General features: G+C 45.9%; 1 protein-coding gene across 2 annotated transcripts in view; it reads right to left on the bottom strand.

Moving 5' to 3' along the window:
- Positions 1–19,791, bottom strand: part of arr (low-density lipoprotein receptor-related protein 6) — a 319,317-nt gene that overhangs the window by 71,581 nt on the left and 227,945 nt on the right. For both annotated transcript variants that reach the window (XM_065450135.1, XM_065450136.1), the window contains one exon: positions 3,466–3,668. In XM_065450135.1, coding sequence (XP_065306207.1) covers positions 3,466–3,668 — 203 coding nt within the window. The remainder of the gene's footprint in view (positions 1–3,465; positions 3,669–19,791) is intronic.

Raw genomic sequence — 19,791 nt, 5'->3', positions numbered from 1 at the left:
AGGAACTTCAATTGATCGCTGTAATTCTTCCTTGACCATGTCAGTGACCGAGGCCACCTGAGGTTGCGATGAAGGTATGATCTGTGCAGTTCTTCACGCACAATGGCCCTGAGATCTCTTGAAGGACGTCGGAGGCCAGTGCTTGGCTGGTGCACTGCAGCATGAGCATTTGGCGGTTATATTGCCTAGTGCGCATTTCCAAAGTTTTCTCAATTGTCGTTGCCTCTGTCAAGAACTCAGCTATGGTCTTCGACAGGTTGCAGATCAGTCCAAGGAATAGTTCTCGCTTGACGCCCCACATCAGGAGGAGGACGAGGAATAAACTTTATTTGTGCACAGCAGATTTGAGACCTAGGCCTCTCTACCTAAATGATGGCCTTGAGCCCTTGGGCATCAGGAATTCAAATTTTTTCTTGTCTGACATTTCCGGGTTGGCGTGCCGGAAAACACTGGTGGTCTCTTTCGTGAAGATTGCGATAGTCTCATTGGGCAGCTGCACGCGAGTTTCTAGTAGAGCTTGCGCTCGCTCTTTGTGCACGATGCTTGTGAATGTCTGGAGGAAGCCGCTGCGCAACAAGTACCACGTTGTTAAGGTAGTTTCTCGATTCTCAAACCACGTCCTGGTGGCATTTTTCAACGCGAAAAAGACATGGTGCAGCTTGTCGTTGCTGTTCCAGGTGTTCATTGCAGTGGCCCTTCCATGTCTTCAGCCAGCTTTCTGGGTCCTCAATTGTTTATCCGTGGAACGTGAGTAGCTCACTGTGCTGCTGCAGCACGATCGGTGTTGGCGATGCAGGGGCTGCCATTGTAGCTGCTGTTGTGGCCGTGCACTTTATCTTTTTTTTCAGGTAGACGCCTGTACACCGGTAGCAGTCCTTGCTGCCTATGGCAAGTCGCTTGTCCTTTAAGACATTGCCATTGTCTTCAGGTGTCGGGCTTAGATCGCGGCTTTGCGGGGGCGTTCGGTACATGAATGCACTAGCGCCTCCACCAGATGTCACGTGGTAGTGATGGTCAAGAAACACAGCAGCGAAACTGTTAATACCTTGACTAAATTTTTATTCAGTGAACCTGTGCTCAAAAAAGGAAATTACACTCAAAGCACTATGATAGCGGCGAACACAGTTGGTGATCGTCGAAAATCTGATCACCAGGTCAAGCACATTGGCTTTTATACATCACCCGTCAAAGGTTCCAGAGCAATCGCTAGTGCCCTTGTGGTTTCCAGGAACTACTACAATATTTGTGTCGCACATGCAATCTGATTATACAAGGTTCAGTGAAAACACGCTTAACAGATAGAATCACCAATAACATTTGTGTAAATTCTAAATCATGCATGTGCCTCTTGTACTGAGCAATGACGCTGAACACTTGTAAGCTGGTGAAAAAGCGGTCACTGGAAGAAGATAAACAAGCACACAGGTCTATATACATAGTGAGTTCGAGGCTAAGGTTCCCAGAAAAACAAAACTTGCTTTACATTGAATAAGCTGGGACTGCGTTAGCTGGGAGTAAGACCTCGTTATGACAGTCTCATCAGACACATATGTGATATTCATCACATGCAGATATTGAAAAAAACATTCGCAATAAAGTTCTTATGATCAGGTGTATGATAAGCCAACAAAAGGTCTCTTGCAGATTGATTGCCCATTGGCATCTTACACTTACGATGTCAGGCAAGGTAACAAGTTACATACACAGACATTTTCAAAATTAATCGCTGGTGCCCGCGTGTCTTCCAAAAAGTACTACACAATTCGTGTCACGCATACTATCAGACTACACAAGCTTCAGTGGCAACAGACAACGCACAGAACCATCGATAAAATGCCAGTAAGTTCCAATCATGCAGGCGCGTCTCATCATCATTATCATCATCAGCCTGGTTACACCTACTGCAGGGCAAAGACCTCTCCAATATTTCTTCAACTAGCCCGGTCATGTACTAAGTGTGGCCATGTTGTCGCAGCAAACTTCTTAATCTCATCCGCCCACCTAACTTTCTGCCGCCCCCTGCTACGCTTCCCTTCCCTTGGAATCCAATCCGTAACCCTTAATGACCATCGGTTATCTTCCCTCCTCATTACATGTCCTGCCCATGCCCATTTCATTTTTCTTGAGTTCAACTAAGATGTCATTAACTCGCGTCTTATGCTGAGCGATAACTTGAAGTTGTCAATGGATGAACTGCAGTCCCCGAGAAAAGGATAAGTACACTTGTCAATATGCAAGAAATTGCAATATGCACAGGGGAAAAGAAAATTACTGGTTTAAGATGTTAAGCCACATGCTAATCTATTAAAAGGATTGTGAATTGGTTGGGATGTTCGAGTGAAAATGGACATCTTTGAATAGCCACACAACCAGCATGCGAGAATAGATGCTCGGGAGGCACAGATTTGCTGGAGTCGATATAAATTCCATTGCTATGTCAAATACACGCTATAAACCGGCGCGAATGCTCTGCCACATCTGTAGCGGACTAGAAGTGACATGACGATCAATGACAGAGGTGCTACAGTATGCCTTGAATTGCGAGAGCATTTCAAGCCTCTGGCTCCAGGTGGTGTGGTGGTGTGTGTCGTGTGGGGAAAAAGAGGGGAAGCGCACAGCTCGGCATCACTTGGAGGAACAGTTGACAGTCGCTCTACCACAGCTGCACAGTCGTTGCTTGAGCTCCGCTATTCTAGCCTGATTTCGAAATTTTAACACAACTCCTGTCAAATAGTCTAAAATGATTAATCTAACATGCCTAATCGATTAGGTTGATTAAGTGAAAGGCGGAAATCAATGAAGATTAATTGTTTTGCTGGATACTTCTAATTGATTAATTAATTAAATGTTCATTGACACTGCCAACCCTAGCGAGGATGCGGTGAACTGAAAGGGAGAACTTTAATCTTTCTAACGATACCAAGATGGTGGCGCTCGAGATAGCTTCGTGAATTGCAGTGTTTCTGTGTGATTTTGGGCTTTTTTCTCGCCGTCTGCACTGACAAAATAATTTTTTTCGGACACTTAGGTGCGTTTTTGGGCAAATCGTATTAATATTGTGTAGACTAGGCATTCTAGATGCCAGAACAAGTAATTCTGAATAATCACCTTTTTTATGAGATTTTCGGTTTTCAAGACCACTGTCATTTTTCAACACAGGCACTGTGTTGCAGCTCATATTGCACATAACTGCACATAAACCATTAGTGACCATTAAGTGCTTGTGGTGTCCATTATTTTCTGTCCTTGTTGTTTTGTGCTACCTTCGCTTCATCATGGATCCGTATCAAATTGCCCAAATGAAAACCTCACTACAGATGCACAAGAAACCGCTCAAGGGAGGAAAAGTAACGTTGAGAACTTTCGTCCAATCATCCACTCCTTGCCACGAGAATTCATCTGTAAATGAACACTTGGGAAAAGCCTGCTCCAGCAGATGCCAGTTTTGTAATGCTAGAGATTCACCTGAGTTCCATTGTCCCGGCTTCGACGGATGACGTGTGACTTGCCGTCGATCCAGTAGAGGAAATCTGAAACAGGGTCGAATTCCAAGGCACGTATGTTCTTGAGGCCTTGAATGGGCAGCATCACATCTGGGGAATCTTCGGCATCCAAGCCGAGCCGACTGATGCTGAACTTCTGGCTGAACAGCAGGAAGCTGGGCGGGCCTGCACGTACGCATGGCTTTTATTCCTCACGTGGTTTTTGGAGCAGCACAACTATAAATTTGAATAAATGTAGAATACACTTTGGCAGAAACAATCTCATGACGGCTGTTGACACTGATGAGACCAGCTTTAAAGCAATGTAACGACACACCATATTGCCACTGATGATATCGGTGCATGGTGCCGTACCCGCTTAAACAGTAGTTTCGTTTTAAAAGTAGTAAAGTCATATCCCCAACTCAGCGGCAATTGAACATAATGTGTTTTGTATCCACATAAACCGTACCAACTTATTGCTTACGTATCGGTTAACATGCAGTGTTTTTCCTTTTTGTCACACAAACACGGCGGTACATCATCTCCATCGGGCGGCCCGGCAGAACAAGGAAACTGCCTTGAGATGTGTGGAGTTATTAGAGAAACTTTTAACATGCAATTACCGATATATCGAACTATTTTGCGATCCCCTTCATGTTCGATATATCCGGGATCGACTGTACAGTGAAACCTCATTAAACCATAGTTGGCTGGAGCTCGGGCAAAGTATGTACTAAACAGTAGTACTGCTTAACTGAAATGGCATGAGATCACCCACTTACCTGTCAAAAGCGGAACTCGGAGAGAGTGTGATTAAAGGGGAATAAACATGCAGTATTTATTTACTTCACGCGACAAACGTGTTATTTTCATTTGATGCCACGGTGGCCTAGCAGTGATGACAGCGGCCTCAAACTTGCTGAAGCTGTGAGCCAGCCTTTCAGCCAGCCCCGCCTTCTCGGCAAACAAACGCATGGCAGGTTCCTCGTTGGCGTTGCATGTTCTCCGTGCGCGAGGGCGGTAGCGCAGCAGAAGTCACGAGCCGCCTTTTTCATTGCGGGGTGCTGTTCACATCGCGACGATTGCATTCATGAGGCTAACGTAATGTGCAGCTTCTGCCACTGTCAGGCCTGAATCGCCCGTGCTGTCACTTTCCGTGTCGTCCTCATCACTGTCGCTAGTCGACACTTCAGCAACAACAGAGGCAACGATGGCGAAAAGTTGAACCTCATGGCCGACATCTCTTCACGGTCGCAGCAGCGCTGTCAAGCAACTTCGCATTCGAAATGCCACAGACCGTAGTCAACAGCAGATCCCTGTCGCGTGCCAGCGCCGACTTCTTCGTGTCACATTCGATGGCACGAACAATGTCTAATTTTTCGTCTATGCTGAGCACCCGGCCTCATTTTTATCCGAGTTTTGGCATGACGCGAGTTCTCACTTGCACGACGCCACATCATTCTCTGGCACGGCACCAAAATGATGTTGATGTTGGTGTGGCTTCACGCGCAAATGCACAGGGCGCTTGGAGGCCGTTGTGCTGATATGTGCATGTTTTCTTGCATTTGTGTATATTCTTTATTTCCCCCTTTTTCTATATTTTAGATCTTAGTTCTCATGCTCGTGTTTGTGTGCATGTGTGTGAATATGTGAGTGCTTCCGCGCATGTTTCTGTTTCTTCTTATTTCTTTCCTTTTACTTTTGCATTTGTCTTTGATATGCTTTCAGCCATGCCTTTTTTCGAATTTCGTTAACTCATCGCATTCAAAGCACCAAGTCCTGTGAATAGCAGGGCTGGCCTCCTCAACATCATTAAAACCTTTTTCTTACATCTACCTTGTCTTCTCAGTCTGCCATCTCGTGTTTTCTCCTAATATTCTGCCCTTGCTTCTTTAGTTGTTGCTGCAATGTGATGGATCAACTTGCACTAAAGAAAGTTCCGCCAGCTATGACAACAGAAAAGTTGACAGAAAGGGTGCCTCATTGTGAAACTGCACCTTGCTATGTTGCTTTTTTCACACTCCCAGACTTAGTACACAGACGGTTTTGCTGCCCATCCCATATTGTGGTAGACATGTGCAGTGGGGTGTCATTTCCGGGCTCATGCTTTCATCATCACAATCACATTTTTCAGTGAATAGAGCCCAGCAATTCAGTGTGCTGAGAGCATTTGCATCTTTCACCACTTATTACTTTGCCCGTCTCACTGTCTGAATCTGGTCATAACAACAACAAAGCGCTTTTGATGTGGTTTGCGTTTCTTTGTCTCCGTCCCAGTCGCGCTGTACCTTTTGAATACCTCACTAAAACACGTTCAACTTTATTGAGCATATTTCAGTACAAAAAAAAAAAGGGGCTAGCAAAGCTATTCAGGTTAATAAATGTGCTTTCGTTCGCATAACTTGCCCAAGCCAGATAAAGAAATTAAACATTGGCAATGACATGACTGCGATTTGAAGTGCAGACTGCTAACTGTGCCATTCAACCTTGCCGCTGACTACAGCTATTTCACCAGGGGGCCCGTCAAACATGACGGTGGCAGTCTGAATGAGCATTATGGGTCCTCAGTGGTGGTCCAGCCAGTTTGTGCAGTATTTTGGCGAAGCTTGTTATTACGCAGCAATCAGTAAGTGCTGCTCAAGAGTGAAGCAGGACACAAAGCTAACAGTGACCAATTAAGCTTGCTTTTTAAGGGATGATATACCATGCATAGTATGTTGCAAACATCTTTATTTGGGTAGGCAATGAAGTTATTTTGTAAGCGATTAAATAAAATTTTGTAGGCTAATCAGAACAAAGATGTACGCCTGGGTGCAAGACAGAAATAAAACAATTTGCGCCACGACAAAAAGTGATGGCAAATGTCTTAAGTGCATTCCAAATGACATATGTCCTTTGTTATGCTCTACTGCACTTAACAAAGTGCACATTACGCCCAATAACAATGCAAGAAACTCGACAGGAGAATATGTGCCTATGAACAGCGCCAAGGTGAGATGCCTCCATACGTTGCGCTGCAAAGATGGTGATGGCAGTGGAGAACAATGTTGGTGCCATCCTGTATAAACTCGCCTTCGTTGTGAGGTGGTTTGTTGGCTTCCCGTGTGATGTGGACTCTGCGGATGGATACGAGTCGATTCGACGTAGAGCCGTAACTTTTAGCACTAACACCCGACCAACCATTTAAAGCACCACCTTTTACTGACCCCAAGGGCTGAAATCACCACAGGCACGTCCTAAAAAGCTCTGAAGGCCTGCCAGTACAATTATTAGACATTTCTGTGCTTGCACTGCGAGATTGCGGGGGCATGTGTGTATAATTAAGGAATACATAACGTGTCCTGTGACAATTATTTCAGCTCTTAGTATGCTTCACCGCAATACTTCACATATGCTTCACCACCTAACATTGCTATATTGAGGCTGAGCTTACTTTTGGTAAGCAGCATTATGGAACGCGCCATGCTTCCCGTGCTTCGAAGCCATTGGCAAGGATTACAAAGGCGGAGTCGGCGCCATTGTTAACAGTGGTGAATTGTTTTAGTGAAAAACATAGCATTGAACAGCAACAAGCTTGGTAGCGAATGATGAAGTAGCATTGCCATGAAGGTGGCTATGGCTGTCAGTGGACCTGTGTGTGAGAGCACCTGTTCGAGGTGGCTTCGGTCAATGCTGTTTCGGACCAGCAGTCATAGCCAATAGACCGGAAAACCGGATGGCGAAGTGTTTCTGCGTCAGAAATTTCAAATTATCTGATATATTGATTCAATAGGATGCCGTGGCGGTGCTGCGAAGGCGTCCGAATTATCGGGCATGTCCGAAAAATTTGTCATTGACTGAAGTTGCATAACGCTACCAAAAGCATTGTTTTGCTGTGAGAACACGAAAATATCTCACTTTTGTGCAGTAAGCGCAAATGACACTTGAGCGGGCGGGCACAGCCAGGAGCAGGCACACCGAATAGTACAAAATGGCCTAAATAGAGCAGTTGGACCACCACTGGCCTTAGAAGATTAACCCTTTCAGAGTCAATTTGTTTTGCCCATATGCAACCGCCCAGGCTCGATTTTTTATTGCAGATTTAAATTCTTCAGAGGGACCTATTTCGAAAAAAATTTACCGTAATTTTTTAGGGTGACCATAAAATGAGAAAAAATATTTTGCATTGGTATAGATGTACTGTTTATTCATGAATAAAAACAATAAAAAAAGGAAATAGACTTATAAGAACTAAAAATTTGATGCATTATTATACACATAGTTCAAGGCTAAGAAAATGCAAACACTAGAACATTTTGCAAGACTGAAATGTTCCTGCTCTTATACTAATAGCGTAATCGAACTATGCAGGTGACCGCACTCAAGAAAACTGTGGTTGTGAGCCCTTCAAAAAATCAAAAGGTGTGACAAACATCCGCTAATCCTTCATCTTATTGCCAACCAGAGGCAATTAGTTTTCACTAGCCTCCAAAAGAAAGGGGGGGAAATGCATGCATGGCAGCATCTTTCGTATGCGCACCCCTGCGAGAAATAAACGAGGGAGTAATAGGCGCGGTCACCTCTTGAGCGATAAGTAACAAGATAGACATCAGTTTTGCGAGCACAACAAGCCCAATTCAGTTTGTGGAACAAAACTCAAACTAACTGCTGCTTACCTGCACGCGTGTCAATGCGCGAGCGGTAATATGTAGACGTGCCAGAGTAAATGAACCATGCAACGAAAACAGAGAGAGGGAGGTGTCACGATCCACCCGGGTTCGTGAACAAGGGAGGGCTCGAGGCACTCTCCGATAGACGAATGCTCCGCAGCATGGTGGTGCTGAACAATGACTGACCGCCGAGCAGCCGTGCTCGTCGGTGTTTATTGCGATGCAGTCACCAATGTTGCCTGCCGAGCTTGGCAGGCCAACGAGCCTGGCGGCGAACGAACATTATGCCTGAGGGGGCGTCACATGCTTGCTACAGGAGGCTCAAGAAAAAAAAAATCCCTGTATTCCCGCTGTAAAGAACGGCGGGTTGCACAACAAGATTGTCACCTTGCCACCCGATTACGACAAGGGGTGCAAGACGCGCACCTCCCGCTCTCCGCCGCTGCAGCTGCGAGGCGTTCAAAGAAGCGACCTTTGCGCTGGAATCCGCCGCCTTCCTCCAGCCCGCTTCGACATTGTGACAAGACGGGTTTGGTGTGTGGACAATGATTCCAGAGTTCCTCAACGCGGCGCTGATCTGACACGCCTGAAGAAGCTACCGCGGGAACGTCTTATTTTTGCGCTCTCACGGTTCAGCATGTTGCAAAACAACGAGCGACCCTCGAGCGGCGTCGATTTTCCGGAACGGCACCACCTTCAACGCCGTCGCTTGGGCTTCGGAATGTGTGTGCCTTTGTGTCTGTAAACTGGTCTTCAGAGCAGCTGCGAGTTGGTGATGTGTAAACGAACAGCCGCCGCGTCGTAGGACCAGCGGATCGAGTGTATAAAAACTGTGGTTGTGCGATTGTTGGACACACTTCTCTTGAGCAGTCATGTTAGACTGAGGCACTTCTCTTGAGCAGTCATGTTAGACTGGTTCACTTCTCTCATGCAGTCCTGTTGGACTAAGACTATTTTTCTCAAACAGTCATGTTAGACTGAGTTAATTTTCTGTAAATAAACCCCTTTTTCCTCGTTCTCGATGAGAAGCAGTTCTTCACTTCATCAACGATCTCAGCGTAAATAAGTTGGACGACGGCATGGGCCAGCTACCTTCGAATTCATGCCGTACTCCAATCTTGGCAAAGGACCACGGACGAAGGGATTGAGCCCCCAATCCTGACAACTGGCTGACAGCGGTGAGATGGACTTTGCGACATGGTGCTGTATCTGTGGTGAGTGCTTGGTTTTTGCTTTGACTCTCTAGGCTTCATTTTGTGGTTGTTCTGTTTAGAACAGTAGGGAAGCTAGATTGTTGTGTGTTAGCTAGGTTGTGTTTTCCTAGCTAGATTTAGAGAGCAGAATCAAGGCAGTAAAGCAGCAGTCATGGAGTTAAGGACATTGCTGAGAGACGAGTTGTTGATTGTTGGTGAGGAACTGGGCCTAGATGTACGCAAGGAAATGCTCAAATCGGAATTATTGGAGCTAATTTCCAATCAGGCCAGTGAGCAAGATATTGAAATGGGATTGGAACTTCTCAAAAAGAGAGAGAAACGGGAAAAAGAAAGAGAAGAACGAGAGAGAGAGGAACGAGATAGAGAGAGAGAGGAACGCGATAAAGATCGCGAGATAACAAAAATGCAACTTGAACTTGAAAACAGACGTTTGGAGTTGTCTCAAGGAAGTGAAGGAGCTCTGGGTCGATCAAGTGAGGCAGAATCGTACCGCATGGACAGGCTATTAAAGCCATATGAGGTCGGGACCGACATAGGATTGTTCCTAAGCAATTTTGAAAGGACTTGCGAAAAGATGAACTTCGGCCCGAGTACATGGCCACAGCGGTTGCTGTCTATGTTGCCGTGTGAGGCGGCGGAAGTAATCGCCAGACTGAGTGTGCAGGATGCATATGATTATGCAAAAGTTAAGGCTAGTCTCCTGAAGAAATACCGCCTTTCAGCCGAAGCTTTTCGGCAAAGGTTTAGGAGCACAGGCAAGAAAGATAGCGAGGGCTATCCGGAGTTTGCATATAGCTTAAAGGCCAACCTAGTCGAGTGGCTTAAAAGCGCGGAAGCGTACGACAGCAGAGACATGATCATTGAATGCATGTGTCTAGAGCAGTTTTACAAAACCATCCCCCAAGCTGTGAAACTGTGGGTGCAAGATAGAGGTAATGTAAACACTGTGGAAAGGGCGGCTGAATTAGCCGAAGAGTACGCAACCCGTAGAAAGTTGAACGCCGAGGAGGGAAACTGGGACGGTCGAAATGGACCGCGGAAGCCATTTCCGTTCAAAAAGGGTGCGCAAACTAGACGATCCGAGCCTGTAGACATGGCGGAAAAGCCCGCAGAAAAGAGCGAGGAGAAACTTAACGGAGAAACCACACAAAAAGAACAGAAAAGAAAATTCGAATCTGTTAGACCAATTCGCTGTTACAAATGCCACAAACTGGGACATATAGCTGTAAACTGCGAGAAGCCTAGCGTAGTTTTTTCCTACGTGGAGGAAAAGGATGAGAATATGGAACTTTTAAGTCCATATCTCCACGGCCTGCAAGTTAATGGAAAACCATGCCGAGTGCTAAGAGACAGTGCCGCCACGCTGGACATTGTCCATCCGTCTTACGTGATGGTAGAGGACTTCACCGGAGAAGTAGCATGGATAAAACAGGTTGTAGAAGAACACAGCGTATGTCTGCCCATGGCCAAAGTCAAAATCAGTGGACCATTCGGGGAGCTAGAGACTGAGGCTGCAGTTTCCAAATTTTTGTCACTGCAGTATCCCTACATCTTTTCGAATCGTTCGAATCAGTTACTGCGTGACAGAGGGCTCAAACTAGGAGAGGGCATAGTACAGGCATTGACCAGAGGCCAAGCTCGTAAGATCGCGGCGCTGTCGGCTGAAAATGCTCAAGCTCCTCCAGCTGAAGCAGAAAAGGGGATAGCTTCAATCCCCGAATCCGAGCTAGGCCCGAGGGACAAAAGAACAGTTGAGGAGAGCCTGCCAGTTGACCAGCTCAATGAGAGCGTAGCACTAGAGTGTCAGAGTTCTAGCCTGCAGGAAGAGCATGCAGACGCGCTCCCAAGCGAGACAGGGTCGTTATTATCACCGGCCTCAAAGAACTTTGATCAACTCTTACGCGTGGATAGAGAGTCACTGGCAGCTGAGCAAAAGAATGATGAGAGCTTAGCTAAATTACGGGACACAGCTAAAGAAGGCATTGCTAGGCGCAACGTAACGATACATGAGAAAGGAGGATTGTTGTATCGGCATTACAGAGATCGAAAGGGTAGGATTTTAGATCAGTTAGTCATACCTACTAAGTATAGGGAGGACCTTTTGAGTCTTTGTCATGGAAATGGGTGGTCCGGCCACCTAGGCATAAACAAATCAAAGGAAAGATTGCTTATGGAATACTACTGGCCTGGCTGTTTCAAAGATGTAGAAAACTTTGTAAGATCATGCGACGCCTGCCAGCGTTCTGGTAAACCAGGAGAGACTTGGAAAGCTCCACTGAAGGTAGTGCCCTTAATAACAGAGCCTTTCAGACGACTTGTAATAGACACGGTAGGGCCTCTTCCAAAAACAAAATCAGGCTACAGGTACTTGTTTACCATGCTGTGTCCGGCCACCAAGTTTCCAGAAGCAATCCCTTTGAAAGAGCTCAGCTCCACTGAAGTAGTAGACGCGCTTTTGACAGTGTTTGCACGAGTTGGGTTTCCAGCCGAAATTCAGGCAGATCAAGGGTCAGTATTCACGAGCGCACTGACTTCCACATTCTTGCAAAAGTGCGGGGTAAAGTTAATACACAGTTCTGTCTATCACCCTCAGTCAAACAGTGTAGAGAGGTGGCATTCGGTGCTTAAGCGAGTTTTGCGTGCGCTCTGTTACGAGCACAAGGAGGACTGGGAGAACTGTCTGCCGGCAACTTTGTTTGCTTTGCGAACGGTTCCACATGAAGCGACAGGGTTCTCACCAGCAGAACTAGTGTATGGGAGGACACTCCGGTCTCCACTGCGAATGTTAAGAGAGATGTGGGAGAAAAGAGGGGAGAGTCCAACCGTGGTTGGATACGTGCTAAATTTACTGGAACGGCTAAGCGCAAACCAAGAAATAGACGGAAAGAACATGGAAATAGCTCAAAGGAACGCCAAATTCTATTACGACAAGAATGCGAGGCTTCGTACGTTTAAAGTCGATTTAACGTTGAAAGCAGAAAAGTGTAGGTTTGGTTGTTCGCAGGTTACTTATCTGGGCCATGTTGTCGGTCAGGACATGAGACGGCCGGCTGAGCTGAAAATAGCTACGATTGGAGATTTTTCTCAGCCGCGCACGAAAACGGACGTTCGTTCATTTTTGGGACTTGTGGGGTACTATCAACGGTACATTCCGAATTACTCGCAATTGGCAAGTCCATTAACAGACGCCCTCCGAAAGGGAGCTCCGAGTAACGTACACTGGGATAAGGACAAAGAGAACGCTTTCCAAAGTTTGAAAACGCTATTGGTTTCTCGCCCTGTGCTTCGCGCGCCAGACTACACAAAGGAATTCATAGTTCAATGCGACGCAAGCGACAGAGGTATGGGCGTGGTACTTAGTCAAGTCGGCGACGATAACGAAAAGCATCCTATCCTCTACGCCAGCCGTAAACTAAATGTAAGAGAGGAAGCCTACAGCGCTTCAGAGAAGGAATGCGCTTGTTTGGTTTGGGCCGCCCAGAAGTTGTCGTGTTACTTGTACGGAGCGAAGTTCATCTTCGAGACCGACCACTGTCCTCTGACGTGGCTCAATCAAATGTCACACAAAAACGGCCGCTTGCTCCGATGGAGCCTCACTCTCCAAGAGTACAACTTCTCCGTTAGATATAAGAAGGGAAAGTTGCATAGCAATGCGGATGGTTTGAGCAGGCTAATTTGAATTCTGCGTTTGAGGGTCCCGCCTAAATTTTAGGGTTACTAGTGTTAATTTTATTAAGCGAAGAAGATCCCCTCTCATTTAGCAGGATTCCCTCCATGATTGCTGAATTTGTCAGCAGGAATTTGCTTCAGAAATTGGCATAGTGAAATGCAGCATTTTTTTTGTTTCTGCACTTATGTTGTTGTTGTTTTTTTTGAAGCCTAGCGAGTCTAAAGTGGGAGCCAATGCACGTCATCTCGGCGCAGAGCCGTGTTGTGGGGTTCATTTTGCAGTTGCCTGTCCTTGTTGGATGTTTTGGGGCGGTGACATCAATGCACAAGTGGTCGCTGCGAGCCAAGACATCAATCCCCCCCTGACCAGCAGCCGTTCTCTTCCTGCCTAGCGGTTGTCAGCGCTAGACAGTCGAGACTTTTGGGGCCATGGAGGCGCTGTAAAGAACGGCGGGTTGCACAACAAGATTGTCACCTTGCCACCCGATTACGACAAGGGGTGCAAGACGCGCACCTCCCGCTCTCCGCCGCTGCAGCTGCGAGGCGTTCAAAGAAGCGACCTTTGCGCTGGAATCCGCCGCCTTCCTCCAGCCCGCTTCGACATTGTGACAAGACGGGTTTGGTGTGTGGACAATGATTCCAGAGTTCCTCAACGCGGCGCTGATCTGACACGCCTGAAGAAGCTACCGCGGGAACGTCTTATTTTTGCGCTCTCACGGTTCAGCATGTTGCAAAACAACGAGCGACCCTCGAGCGGCGTCGATTTTCCGGAACGGCACCACCTTCAACGCCGTCGCTTGGGCTTCGGAATGTGTGTGCCTTTGTGTCTGTAAACTGGTCTTCAGAGCAGCTGCGAGTTGGTGATGTGTAAACGAACAGCCGCCGCGTCGTAGGACCAGCGGATCGAGTGTATAAAAACTGTGGTTGTGCGATTGTTGGACACACTTCTCTTGAGCAGTCATGTTAGACTGAGGCACTTCTCTTGAGCAGTCATGTTAGACTGGTTCACTTCTCTCATGCAGTCCTGTTGGACTAAGACTATTTTTCTCAAACAGTCATGTTAGACTGAGTTAATTTTCTGTAAATAAACCCCTTTTTCCTCGTTCTCGATGAGAAGCAGTTCTTCACTTCATCAACGATCTCAGCGTAAATAAGTTGGACGACGGCATGGGCCAGCTACCTTCGAATTCATGCCGTACTCCAATCTTGGCAAAGGACCACGGACGAAGGGATTGAGCCCCCAATCCTGACACCGCATAGTGGCAGCACATGCCAGGAAAGAAAATGTGCCAGGAAAAAAGAAAAAGAAATTGGCACGCTTTTTCAACGTACAAACGGTGCCATAAATATACGACATCAATCCTCGTGGACTTGTTAACGGAGCCTTCTATTCAGTTCATTGACCCTGAAAAGGTTAATCAGGGTTAACAATTGTGTTCTCATTAAAGGTACACTAAAGCGAAACAACAAATCAGTTTTGGCTAATAAATCATTGTTTGAGAACACTGCAGGCTGTCATTTCAAAATAATAGTTCGATTATTAGATGAGGAAATGGAGGTTGAAGCATCACTATTTGAATTTCACGCCGAAACCCCGACCCGTCATTGTGACATCAGGGATTCCAAAGTATGTTTTCGCATTCGGGCCACTTTGGCTGAGTAAAGGTTCCCGAAACTTGCCATGTTTATTGTTTGGTTCATTTAGGACACAATGTAGTCAACCTGTACCGCTATGTAATTAAGTAGGCCATAGAAGATGCCATCAAAATCCATGATGTCACAGAGACCAGGTGCAGGAACTTCAAGGAGGCGTCACCACCCGTCTTTCATTCTTCCACTTTTTCTGGCTTACCAAGCGTCTTATCGTAGTAAGAGTGGTGTTGTTGGTGTCCTAGAGAGGTAATTTACTGATGCAGAAGAAATCATTTTTCTCTTTAGTGTCCCTTTGAGAGCTGCCGATATTTAAGCACATATCCATGTTAGTTCTTAGAGTGAGCACGATGTGTGAAGGATTTTGTTTATTAGAATTGAATTTCAATTAAAACGAATATGCCACCAAGTGAACTGCTAATTTATTTGAGAGGTCACGGGATGGATGTTCGGCTGTCGTTTACCAAATGGCGTAATTATGGCAGTCTTAACAAGGGCTGTTCTTTCATTAGTCAGAAGCTGTTGTGCTGCGTTGAGTGGTTCAATACCAGACAGCTCGCAGTTGGAGTTGCTCTCTTCAGCGTCAGCTTCACCGAGTTCGATGACGATGGGTTGGATGCGGGCACTCCCAGGCATGACAAGTCTGAACTTTGCCTCCAGGTCCATCACGTACTGAGTTTTCTTCCTGAAGTCTTCCTGCGTTGTGTGCTTGATTTTCTCCTTCAAGGGGGGGACCCAGGTCTTTAGCAAAAGAAATGTGCCGCACATGCTACTACTGGCGAGTTTGAGCATGTGACCAAGATGGTGAGTGATGATTGGCTCCAAGGACCAAAAACGCTCAAACTACAACATCAGCCACCATTTCGTCTCAGTCTAGTCCCTGCAACGGTAGATATGCTGGAGGTGCAACAGTTTCCTTCCGTGAATTGTGACGGGTGAAAACATGCAGGGTGCAAAAAACTTCCGAAAGCGATTTTATTGCCGCAGTCAGCGCAGGATACCCAGCAGCTCGCCGCCGAACGTCGACGCGTGAGCTACTCTGCTGGATCACGCATCTCCACGTGCCTGTTCCACTAGCGTAAGAATTGACACGGCTGTTGTAACTGAACAGGAAGTGGATAAGATAAGAGTGAATCTGCAAGCTACATTCGTCGAGATTGCATCTATGCCAGCCATGGAGCGAAAGATTCGGTGTTTTGCTGAAGATCCAACCGCAGATAGTGCAACAGCCTCGGTCGCAGAGCCCACTGCTCCGTACATTGTCGTCGAACTTGCAGCAGTGAACAATCTTCTCAGCGTTCTTGTGCAATATTTGCGGTGGTTCTGCGAAGCCATTGCGGAGCGACCAGGATTACAGTCTCGCAACAAAGCTGACTGTGGTGTGCGAGATCTGTAGTGAAGTTGTATTGGGATGGAGCTCGCCGGGAGTACTTAGGGTCCAGAAACGTGTAATCCTCTTGAAGTGAATGTACTCGTAGAGCATGCTATGTTGTCGACTGTAACAGCCAAACGGCCGTGTATGATGCCTGGTGCCTACCAATGGCTTTTGGCGCAGTTTTTATAAACTTTCTATATATCAGTGTTAAATGTTTTTTGTTGTTTTCTCAAAACCACAATTTTGGTGATGATGCCGTATTAGAGGTGCCTTATCTCTGCTGCCACTTGTGCTATCACTGTAATTCTTTTTTTTTCTTCCAGAAAGGCAACGTTGTCTAGAATGCAAATTTACAAAATAACGATGTTGCATTTATTAGAAAATTTTTAAAAAAATGTTTCTTTTTTAGTTAGATGGATTTCTCTCACTGAAAGTTTGCAATGTTCTCATTTGATATAAAATTGGGTTAGAGCACTATTCTTGCTAATTTGCACTTTGTTAGTTGCACATCATTTTCATGTATATTTTATTATGCATGTATAGTTGGGTAAATAGCTCACCTCTAAGCAAACTATGCAAAAAAGGTGAATTTCTTCAATTTCTGGAAATTAACTTATTCTGCAAGAAAACTGGATGCATATTTAAAACTAGCACACCGAAATACATAAATTATCTAAGCTTTACCAAAATCGATTAGGAATTTAAAAAAAAAGTTTTCAAGCGCAGGGTGCCCCCTGAAGGGTCCCTCACCAGGTCTGGCCATCTTGAGCTGACAAGCGCAGAGCATACATTGCACGATAACGATCATGCCTGCAAAGTATTACATTGCTACGCACCACAGAAAGATCTCAAATTTCAAACCGAATGCCGTTTTCCCTTCTCGCGGCGCTCCAAGCGGACGATGACGTACTCGCGGCCCTATGCCTACGTAGTTGGGTTCACAATGTGACATCGCTCATGGTGACACATGCAGGGTGTCTACCAAGCTGACATTTCCAAATTTCATGAGTTTTCCAGGTTTTCCCTGAGCACCTTTGCGAAATTTCCTGAATGAGCCAGAACTTTGTTTTATGTCAAGACAGGCTGACACTACGTTGCCCAATGCTGTCACTCTCTAGTAAGCATGCTGAAACAAAAAAATGACTTAATCCAGTTTGAATAGTAAGGAGTAATATCTATTTCATTTAAAAAGAAAACAGAAGGAAGGTGTTAGTAAAATGCACAGCGAAAGAAATGGTAAAGCCCATTCCAAATTGAGTCGAACATTTTCAAATACGAATGAAAAGGAGATGCATACATCAGTAAATATTTTTTAATATCAGCTATTTCTATCAACTGATAGCAAGCTCATCTGTATGAGGTTCTGAAATTTGTCACAACTAAGATTCTCTCTCAGCAGCTGGGAAGTCAACCTCAACTGTCCTGACATACTCTCAACCCATACACAACATCTCAGCATTGGGTTTTACTGCTTAAACAATTTATATTGGTTTGGATGAGGGACACCTGTGTCTCAGCGTCAGCCAACACTTGGTTTTTTTAGCTCAAGCTCCTCAAAAAGGCAGCGGCACCCTTCCTTTCCCGTTAATTCCTCAGTACGTCGGTCCTTTCTGTTCCCATCCTCCTTCTACCACGCTTTCACCACATGGATCATCTGAAGCATCCTCTTGGTCAGTTGTACAGTCAACATTTGATTTTTCGGACTTCCGAGAGGCCACAAAAAAAAAAAAAAATCAAAAAAAACTGGCAGTCTGAAAAAAATTAATGCAAGTCTTTAACTGCCTTTAAGGGCTAAATTACCACAGGCACGTCTGAAAAAGCTCTGAAGGCCTGCCAGTACGCTTATTAGGCATATCAGGGCTTGTACTGTGACAGGAGACAAGGTGCACGCATGTTTAATTAAGGAATACATACTGTGTCCCGTGACAATTGCCCCCTTCCCACACTTGTTATGCTTCACCGCCTAACACTAATGTACTGAGGCGAAGCTAATTTCAGAGACTGGCATTACGCAACGCGCTGTGCTCTGCGAGCTTCAAAGCCAATCGTGAGGATTACAAAAGCGGAGTCGGTGCCATTGGTGATAGCGGCGAATTCTTTCAATAAAAAAAAAATGGCTGTGGCTTAGCTAAGGTTAAGCCCAGGATGCGAAGCATACTAGCCTTTAGTCTAACGCGACAGCGTTAAGGAGCTCGTGTCGCAGAAAAGCCGGTGTCGTCGGCGTCGGCTCAGGCGTGCGGCGCTTGCTCAGGTGCACATTTCGTTGTCGCGCCGAACGCTGCGTTGCTCGACGCTCACCGCATCCGATGCGGGGCGCGTAGTCGCTGCGCCGTAGCAAAGCCACCTAGAAACAGTCTCTGTAGCACGCCGCAACCTTCGCTTCTCATTCCAACGAGCAGCTCTGTCTCCAGGAGGCATCTCACCTCGTGAGTGTCTAGCAAAGGGAAGCGCAGCTGCTTATATACCGCCACGACGCTGCGAGCGACGCCGCGAGTTGGAGCCCAGTTTCTCCTCTGTCGTGACATCACGATGTCACGTGGTCAGCCTTGAAGGCGACGCCGCGAGCGACGGCGCGAGTTGGAGCCCCGTTTCTCCTCTGTCGTGACGTCACGGTGTCACGTGGTATTGAAGGCGACACCGCCGCGCCTGAGGAGCTGCGTTGAGCTCTAGTAATATGCTTCGCATAAAACACGGCACTGCAGGGCAAGAAGCTTAACAGCGAACATAGAAGCAGCTAGGCCTAACGTTGCCGCGGTGGTGGTTACGGCTGCCAGCGGATCTGCCTGCGAGAGTGCCGGTTCGAGGCGGCGAGATAATCAAAATAGCGGCGGTGGCGGCTTTGATTAATGCCATTTCAGACCTGCAGTCAGGGCAATATACATTGACTATATGGAGTACGTGGTGGTGCCGCAAAACCGTGCATATTATCAGGCATGTCCGAAAAATCGGGCGTCTAGAAAATCGGTCGTTAACTACTCTGGCAATACATCGTGCCGATGACACGGCGTCAATGATAATTCGTTGCGATTCCTCTGTTACTGGAGCCAGCATTAACATGACTTTCGTTCCCTTTCAATAAAGTTACAGCTAACTTTCCCTGATAGAAGCACAAATTCCCTGAGTTTTCCCTGAGTTTTTCCAGACTGTTCAAATTCCCTGAGAATTCCCGGTTTTCCCGGTTGGTAGACACCCTGGTTATATTGAAATTGCATACAAACACACTTCGTTATACTGATGGTTCTAAATACGTGGTGTTCTATGGACAAGAGGTTATGAAAAGTTAAATACTTCGCTATATTGAAGTTTGTTATGTCGAGGTTTAACTGTATTTGGAAGAATGTCCTATATAGCCTTTTTGTTGAAAATGTATATTTCGAAATTTTGTTAGGTTCTCTTAGTGCAGAGCAGCATCAATGTTTTTACGGAGTTTTCTCATTTTTGTTACAAAGCTATTTATTAATATTTTTCGAAGAATTGTTAATACATGAAAATAATAAGTGAAAATAATATCATTAGAGAGCACATTACTTCTACAAGTTGCTACCACACATTCTAATAATCAAGCATTTACCGCAGCAGTAAAAATTTTTTTACTACACTACCCAAGAACTGTATATTTTCCCACGAACAGGAAAGTGTTAAGTTGCACCCGACTTTAGTTTGTTATATCCATTGGCAGGACAATTTCACTTCGTAAAACGATGTTTCAAATACATCGATCTTTAGAGATTTCAAGGGGAATTTCATTT

This window comes from Dermacentor albipictus, chromosome 3, assembly GCF_038994185.2.
Source record: "Dermacentor albipictus isolate Rhodes 1998 colony chromosome 3, USDA_Dalb.pri_finalv2, whole genome shotgun sequence".
Taxonomy (NCBI): Eukaryota; Metazoa; Arthropoda; class Arachnida; order Ixodida; family Ixodidae; genus Dermacentor; species Dermacentor albipictus.
This window is presented reverse-complemented; position numbering and strand designations above follow the sequence as displayed.